At 33.2% G+C, this 8,832-nt stretch overlaps 1 protein-coding gene across 1 annotated transcript; it reads right to left on the bottom strand.

The window, feature by feature from the left end:
- Positions 1-204: 204 nt before the first annotated feature.
- On the bottom strand, positions 205-3,820 carry LOC108993183 (reticulon-like protein B21). Its single transcript, XM_018967990.2, has 9 exons — positions 2,465-3,820; positions 2,325-2,375; positions 2,147-2,249; positions 1,939-2,013; positions 1,696-1,840; positions 1,505-1,574; positions 1,308-1,373; positions 575-697; positions 205-450 (listed from the first exon to the last, which is right to left on the bottom strand). The coding sequence occupies exons 1-9, from the start codon at positions 3,594-3,596 to the stop codon at positions 353-355; spliced, it is 1,863 nt and encodes a 620-aa protein (XP_018823535.1). The 5' UTR covers positions 3,597-3,820; the 3' UTR covers positions 205-352.
- Between the last annotated feature and the right edge of the window lie 5,012 nt (positions 3,821-8,832).

The following is an 8,832-nucleotide window of genomic DNA, read 5'->3' as shown; positions in this document are numbered from 1 at the left end:
TGGCATGCATCTACATTTATGATGCGTATTGTTTCGTGTTTCGCTAACCAGGCTTTCAAATAGAATTATTCGATATAAAAGCCTCGGGTATTTTAGATCTTGTAACGATCTAACTGCGTATGCTTAGGAAAGCCACTTCAGCCTGCATCAACTGATTTTTACACTGTAATTTGTATGGAGTTCCGACTCTAAATGGCTGAGTACTATAGAAACATAGATTCCTTTGTATTATTAGTGAATGTAGCAACAAAATGTGTTTCTACTTTTGTTCCCCCTTTTAAATGGTTAATGATTTGGCCACCCTTGTGTATGTACTGCTCTATGTTCAAATTGATCCTCCTGATCCTTCTTGTCATGAAGTTTCTTCAACTCCTGCTTCATCTTCTACCCAATCATATCTCACTGAAGAAGGCTGCTGGTAGCATCGGAAAGCCACATACAGCATGAACACTGCATGCATGCAAGAAGACAGCTCTCAAACAGATGCTGTAAAAGTTCTCAAACCAAAGCTATGAACAACTTTGATAATGAGTGATGGACCTGAAAACCCTAAAAGACAGCATGCAGTTCTCACCTTCCCAAAAGCGTGCAACAGTTGAGGATAGGTTCAAGACCAGAAAAACAATGGCTGCAGCCACAGCTTTCTTGTGTGAGCACGACTCCCATATGTCGTGGAAGCGCCAAACCCAAAATTTAGCTGCAATGGGAAACTAGGACACTTTAGACTTACAAAGGACTAACACAAACTATACTTTACTACTCTTTACCAATTTCCAAGTGAAAGGTCATGGGTTACAATCAAGTTTTTCTTATTATTTATTAAAAGAGAAATATGTTAACCACAAGAGGATTTCACAGAAGTAAACTTATAAACTGACGTGATAAAAGTAAATCTATCGTATCACATAAATACACGTTAGTTTATGAGTTTATTTTTGTGAAATCTCTTTGTAACTATAGTACCACTGCTCATAGAGTTGTGAATATCCAAGGAGGGAGGCCGAGGCATCTTGAGTGGGTGAGAGGGAGAATTGGTTCAATAGGCAAAATGAAATGCAATTTCCTAATATTTCAATATGATGCATCCATAGCAGAGATAAGCCATGTAAATAAATTTGTTTGGTCATTCACGTGTTGGGTAGATTTTATATTCCATTTTGCTTGTAGAAATTAAATGCATCTGTCCAGATTATGCTCACAGCAAGAGGGAAATATGGCTTAGGTTGCACTATATGAAGAGCAGAGACAGCATACGTTTTGGACCAGAATTTCACACGAAACCACAGTTAAAAATTGATGAACTTTACCAATTGCAGTTAACTGTGCAGAGTACAATGAGCAGAGTTTTGGAACTGTGAAAACACCCATAAAACCTGAGGCAGTGAGAGCACAACAATGCGTCAGCAAAACGTTAACCACATAAAAACACAAACTGTAATTTCAGTTCTCTTTTAAAAATAAAAAATAAAAATAAAAAACAAAAAGGAAATCAAGTGGAAATTACCCAATTTAACCACAGTCCAGATGGTTATGCAGCTGCCACACCTGGCCAAAACAAAGAGCAGTACTGCCAGCTGCCATTGTCACACTTTGACTATTTGTCATCTTTTGCATATTCCGACAAACCGAAAAGAAAAGAAACGCTCTTTCCAGCTTCATTAAACTTCCCAAGAAAAATAATGAGGAAAAAATTACCTTCATTGTAGTTGCAGGATCTCCAGAAAAAAGGGCTCTGAGTTTCAACAGTAACTCATTCACGTAAGGAAGAACCAATCTCAGTAACCATATTGCTTCTTGTTCCCCCAGCACATAGCTTGCATCATCTATATATACAACTCCCCTGTTTGATCATTTAGAAAATAGAAAGGAAAATTATTAGAAAGAGACCAAATTGGAAGTATGTTTCCCGGTTAATTGGCAAGTGTTTGAAGGATTTACCTGCATATGAGGGTCCTATAGATGAAAATGGCGGCAAGATACACAAGCCCCATGTAGGAAATCACAGAAATAAAGCTGTAGATACAAAAATTAAAAAAGGATTTCATTTCTGGGCCCTGTTCTGAACCAGAGGAATAGCAGCTCAAAGAAATTAAGAATGTGTAAAATTCAGGTCAAAAATCAATTTCCTTTACTGTGGATTCCTAACCTGAGATTCAGATCCTTTGTGTAGGAAGATGAGAGTATGAAAAATGATCCAATTAGCACCACAAGTGCTGATCTTGGGACTTCTTTCCACATTACCAAGTCCACTGAAAACTCAAACATGGTACTCTAACTCAGGATAAAATTGCTGAAAATTCTATGTTTCTAAAATCAGAACTTACCAAAACTTTGCAATTTGCTGTGGGTTTCCGGAAAAGTTTGTTTATAAGAACCTGGATCATAAAACTGTCAGGCTCAATCCAAATTCCTACAGATAGATTCACAAAGAAAACTCCGAATGCAGGATAGTAAAGACACAAACTTGGAGTGGGTTTTGAGAATTCCTGGTTCCTCATAGTGGGCTTTGATAGATTCTGGTACATAGCACGACGTTTTACAAGTGGAGGAGACTGTTCTACAGTGATAAGTGGTTTTCTACTAACTTGATGAAGCCTTCTCTCTTGATTGACAATCTTTTTTTCTTCATTGACAACCTTCTTTTCTTCACCGACAGCCTTCTTCTCTTCGGTGACAATCTTCTTGGGTTCTGGACCATTGATTTTCTTAACATCAATCTCAGTTTCCTCATCCACCTCCTCTTCGTCTTCTTCATCTTCTGCATCAACAACATCAAGGTCGTCATCCTCGTCATTGTTCACCACCACTTTTGGATCATAATTCACCACACTCCTATCTGTTATAACTTTTTCTTGGCAAATGCCAAACTCCTTACTAGTTTCTTCAGATCCAGCCGTCCCAAATTCATCGACTGCACTTTTCTCATTTCCTCCAACAGAATCTTCACCAATTCCCTCCCCTGAATCATCCACAGTTTGACTCAACTCCGACTTGGCCTTCCTGAGCTGAACTGGAGTTTTCTGATCAATCCCATTGCCGCTTCCCTCAACAGCCTTAACCGAGTTCGACTTCACCTTCCTCAACTGCGCCGAGTTCCTCTCAATTCCCCCACCAGATTCCCCACCGACCCCCTTGAGTGATTCGGATCTTGACCTCCTCATCTGAATGGGGCTCCTCTCGAACTTCTCAACAGAAACACCAGCCTCCTTGCTTCCCTCAGATCTCAGTTTCCTGGCCTGAGCTGGGCTCTTCTTGATTCCCTCGGCAGAAACAGTCAGCTCCTTGCACTGTTCCTCGGAATTTTTCAGCGGCTCAGGTTTTCGTTTGGATATCTGAAATGGGCTCTTGTCAAAACCATCAAAGCTCTCGGATTTCCATGTCTTCCTCTTCCCACTGGTGGCCACAGCACCGGCTTGGCCTCTCTTTAACCTTGTTGTAGTATCCCCACCACCACCATTATTTACGGAGGCCATACTTTCCTCAGAGCTTTCTTCTTCACCATTGAATACCTTAATCCCACCTCTCACTTCATCAATCTTCATCCTGCTCTCCCACACAGACCCTGCCACCACACTTCTCCTTCTACCCACATCCATCTCTAATTGCTTGCTTTGCGCGCGCTCTCGCTCTCTCTCTCTCTCTCTCTCTCTCTCGTCTCTTTGGTAATGATTACTGCAGTGGGACGGAGAAGGTGGAAACCACGTATAAATATGCAAATACGCAAAAACAGTACCACTTCCAGGGTTAGACAGATCAAGAAACTTAACTACAGTGACGTTAACCTCAATACATCAGCACTGCAATTTATGACGATCAGGTCATGAACTACAATGGCAGAATTTTATTTTAATGAAGATTGCGACTAAAATAATCTCCAATTATATTAATTTCTTATGGTCTATACGACACCATGAAAGGCACTTTCACCCCCCAACTTTTTTCTCTCCGAAGGTAAACTTCGTAGTAAATCACATCTTGAAGAAACTGACACTGACTGATAAGGTGAGATGTCATCTCTCTTTTAACTTCTATATTGTATTTGTTTACAATTTTTATCAAGTCCCTAATTTAATCCATACCAAATTTATGAAACTTTCTTATTGCCATTTCATCTCCTATAGATTCAAGGCAATGTCATGTTACTGCGTAATATTATAAAGTTATTAAGGTTAGATATTATTGGGTACAAGTCTAAAATATATAAATTTCGTACAAATATTTTATAAAAAAATTGAATCATATCATGAAAAAACTTTCAAGATCCATTTTTATAAAATATCTTACGATTTGTGAGTTTGTTGATTTGTGAAGATATGTCGATTTGTGAGTTTAATTTTATGAATTTTCCCTATACTTATATCACTCTTTGAATTATTCTATTGAACCAAAATCTGATATATCCGTATTCTAAAGTTTACTGTAAAAAAAGAGATAAACAAGCAAGTTATTTTTCATAAATTTTCAAAAAATAAAATTAAAAGAAAAATGAGTTGTAGACCAAGCGTTTAGATATTGAACTGAATTGAGTTGAGTTAAAATGATAAAATATTATTATTTATTATTAATATTATTTTAAGATTTAAAAAAATTGAATATTTTATGTTAGAATTTAAAAAATTGTAATAATAAATTGAGATGATTTTAAATTTTGAACTATTTTTTTAAAGAAAGAAAAAAATGGTTTCCTGTGAAACTATAAAAATACAGAATTGTTTTGGAAAAATCAGAAACAGACAGGTAATGAAGTGGCTTTAATTCTATCAACTTATTTTGTCGTCAAAGCTGTAGACGACCCAATTAATTGACTATTTGAAAATCATAGAAAAGGTCGACAAAAGTAGTTACTATATAACGTGTGAGCCACGTTTGCATGCTTTTTCTTCGTTTACTTCGGGGCTGTAAAATAATGTCTGTCCTGAGTGAAGCATCTCTTTGTTGTTAGTCGTAAAAATTTCTTGTTCCTTCGCTTCAACGGTAACAAAAATGTTGGGTGGTCATGCTCTCCTGGTCATAGATTTCTGCTTATCTGATCATATTCCCTTTGAATCCCAATATAGTGTGCAAATCCCAAGACAATGACACTTATCTCTATAAATTTATTATTCATTGAGCTTTAGGTCTAATAATCACTTCTTCGTCAAATTCCATAACTGATGCAGAGGCTCCAGCCCAAGTATTTTTAGGCTGCGTTGGTTGTGTATAACTGATTTGAATTGAATTAAATTGAATTAAGATGATAAAATATTATTATAAAATTATTTATTATTATTATTATTTTATGATTTAAAAAAATTATAATGATGAATTGAAATGAATTTATTAACTAAATATATTGAATTTGTGTACTAGATTTACGCAAGAAACAACTTATTCTTTAGTTGGGCAATGAGACTTATCTTTCGGACGGGAGAATTTATTTCTTAGTAATGAGACTTTATCTCTTAGTTGGACGAGGAGAAGTGACAACATTCATATTTTAATTATAATTTTGGTTATATGTGTCAGAATTATATATATGACCCCAATTTAGAAAGCTCTCTTTGGTGCGCACGTTGTGGTCACCATACTTGGCTTGATGGCCCCCTTTTCGACTCCAAAATCAGCCTTTTTACCTTCGAAACGTCAACTTTAGTCGATTTCTTCATTTTTGGTTAGTTTTCTTTTATGGTAATGTTTATCTTTACTAATAATTTTATTCCGAATTCTTAGGTTAGATTTTAGTCATAGTTATCTTATTTCATATTCTATTATTTGACCTTAATTATAATTTTTAACATTTTTTTATAATTATTTAAGTCCGACTTTTGGGTTTTAGAAAGGAAGATTGATTTATGTCATTTAAAATCTTAATATCAGAGTTTCTCTCTATTTATGAGTTTTCTCAATCTCAATCTTTAACTTTTATTGTTTAGCTAGCCGTCAAAATAATCTTCTATTCTGATCTGGCATTAGTAATAATGCAAAAAATAAATATTAAAAATAAATAAATCAATCAATATGCACTCTGCTTGGGCAAGTGATTAATTTATGGGTAGTGTTAGTGTGCCACCCAACTTTGACCACTGGCATGTCCACTAGTACAAATTTCACTTTTTATTTTTTTCTTTATATTTTTTAACATATTTAAACATTTTAAAAAAATAAAAAAAATATATCAATATACTAATAGTCACTTCTTTAATCAGTAAGTAAACGAAAAAAATAAAATAAAAATAAAATACATAGACAGTCAAAATGAGGCAATATAGTAACATTATTCTTAATTTATTTGAGAGTACATAAAAAATTATATTCACGATTAATTTATAATGTCACATGTTATATGATAGATTAAAAATACTACCTCAATTTCAATATATTTGATAATTATTCTTTTTAAAAATATTAATATTTAACTTTGGAGTTAGATCATGGAATTTTTCCTTTATCTACGTAACAATAGAAAAAATTTACGTAATCTCTTACTATTCACATAATCTTTATATATTATATATTTTTTTATTTTTTTATCAAATATTTAATATATGAATAATGAATAAAAAAAATAAATTAGTTTAAAAAGAATAAACTAAAAAAAAAATTAAAAAAAAATTAAAAAATTAAAAAGATATAGTGTGTAGTGATCGATAAGATTGTATATCATTGCTAAGAACAATAAGATCCATATGTGGTGTAAAATGCTTTTTTACTTATCTTTCCATCTTTCACATATTTCATCATTTTTCGACGTGGCAAAATGTATACATACCCAGTTCATGTATACTGAGGTATCCATAAATTTAAGTAATTATCAATTTAGAGCTAATCAACACAAAGATTTCAACAAGAGTTAGTACAAATTAAGAAGTAACTAGAAGCAGTGAAATAAACGTATAAAAGAAGGATCTCCTGTCCAGAGTTTAAAATTAGAGAAATGTTTTAATCATAAAAGGTATTTCATAAAAATAAACTCATAAAATGATGTAATTTTATATATATATTATAAAATAACTATAATATATCACATAAAATTATATTAATTTATAAATTTAAGTTTATAAATCTCTTTATCATTGTAGTATTTCTTTGGAGATTAGGTCTTAAGTTTAGATTTGGATAGTGAGTTAAAATGAGATGAGTTTAGATGAAAGTTGAATAAAATATTGTTAGAATATTATTTTTTAATATTATTATTATTTTGAGATTTAAAAAAAAAATTTGAATTATTTATTATATTTTATATAAAAATTTAAATAAATTATAATAATTAGATGAGATAAAATAAGATAAAGTAAAATTAAGTTTGAATCCAAACTAGCCTCAAAGGCTTGGGGACCAAAGAATGAATGCAGCTACAAGACCCTCCGAAGGCTCTCAATCATACCATTATTATATATATAGAGCTTATACGTCCTACTGACTTGATATTAATTTCTAGGTTCCTGCTTAGACAAAACAAATCTAATTTAATCTAATACTATTTTCTTTTCGATTTCGTTGAGAAGATATAATTTGATTGCATGACATCTGTCGGTGGCCTGAAACTTTAGTTTGTGGCTATCCGTATGCAGGCGCAGGCCTAGTTGATATCATATGGGCTTCGTTTATGCAGATGCAAAAAACAGTGGAGGTCGGTCTGTTTATCTCGTGGGAATTCATGATTCTATCTGTCAGTCAGTCATTTGGCCAAACATTCCCCGTGCTTCTGTTGACAATGTGACAGTACAAAGTTTCAGCCTACCTAACATATCAGTACAGTAAGTTTCTGCAATTTCATCTTCAATTTACTGCATTATCATCACAACTGCTTAAAGGGACAAGAAAATATGAGTTTGATGATGTGAACTTGGATAATTTCAGTTCACTTAAACATCAAGTTTCAAATTTCTTCCACTTTTTAAGGGCAGATATGAAACTTTGGAGGAGAAATTGGCCCAAATTTATGTGTGCTTTCGATCACATGAGAATTTACTTTTCTGGTAATTTTTGAGAAATGATAGTTGTAATCGTATACAAATGTCATGTAATTATTTAAAATAAATAAATTAATTTAAATGAAAAAAATTAATTTTTAATTAATAAACTCTACAAAATGATTATATCACATTTACATATTTTATAATTATAGATAGGGTTTTTTATTTTTTATTTTTTATTTTTTATTTTTTATTTTTTTTAAGCTCCTAATTCCCTAGAAAACAGTATAGGTAATGTCTTTATTTGCACGTGAGAGTACCTTCCTGAGTGCCTCGGCTATAGTGCTCTCAATGATTCTTTTAACATAAAAGTAATGGGAATAAATTAAGTATTCCAAGAAAAAAGAGATTATCCTCAACGCCCCTAATCATTCAACCCCACCAAAGTCATGATCTTTGCCTTTGTAAAATTATATACCAAAACTGAGAAAAGGAAGTTGAAAAGAGAGAGACCCACAAACCCATGATCTAGCCACAACCTTCTCTCTCCCTCGGGATTGTTTATCCGAAGGCAAAGGGATTCCAGTGTTGCAGCCCCTTTTATTTAAAGCTTGTTATCATTAACAGCCCATATAATGGAGAGATACATTGTTCTGACAGAGCATCGGGAATAACAAATACATGATTCATTTTTTCCTGCAAACAGTTGTGGAGAACAGATCTATAACAAGTCTAACATGTCATATTGTAAAAAAATTAAAATTCTAACTTTTAAGCTATATGGATGAATCCTACATGAAAGCACACGTCAACAATGTTAAGAGTGAGACTTGCAGATAAAAGGATTAGGTAGGTGATTGGCCCATTATCAGATGAAGAACCCATTGTGCTGATCTCTGAACTTGAGAAAACCAACAAATGCTTTGTTTTTTATATG

The sequence above is a fragment of the Juglans regia genome, chromosome 15 (genome assembly GCF_001411555.2).
Source record: "Juglans regia cultivar Chandler chromosome 15, Walnut 2.0, whole genome shotgun sequence".
NCBI classification, from domain to species: Eukaryota; Viridiplantae; Streptophyta; class Magnoliopsida; order Fagales; family Juglandaceae; genus Juglans; species Juglans regia.
The sequence above is the reverse complement of the archived record's forward strand: the minus strand, read 5'-3'. Positions and strand labels throughout refer to the sequence as shown.

Coding starts and splice junctions, on each gene's coding strand:
- LOC108993183 (XM_018967990.2), bottom strand. CDS start 3,596: ATGGATGTGGGTAGAAGGAGAAGTGTGGTGGCAGGGTCTGTGTGGGAG. Junction 2,014..2,146: donor ACAAAGGATCTGAATCTCAG/GTTAGGAATCCA, acceptor TTGTATCTACAG/CTTTATTTCTGTGATTTCCT. Junction 1,374..1,504: donor CTGGACTGTGGTTAAATTGG/GTAATTTCCACT, acceptor TCACTGCCTCAG/GTTTTATGGGTGTTTTCACA.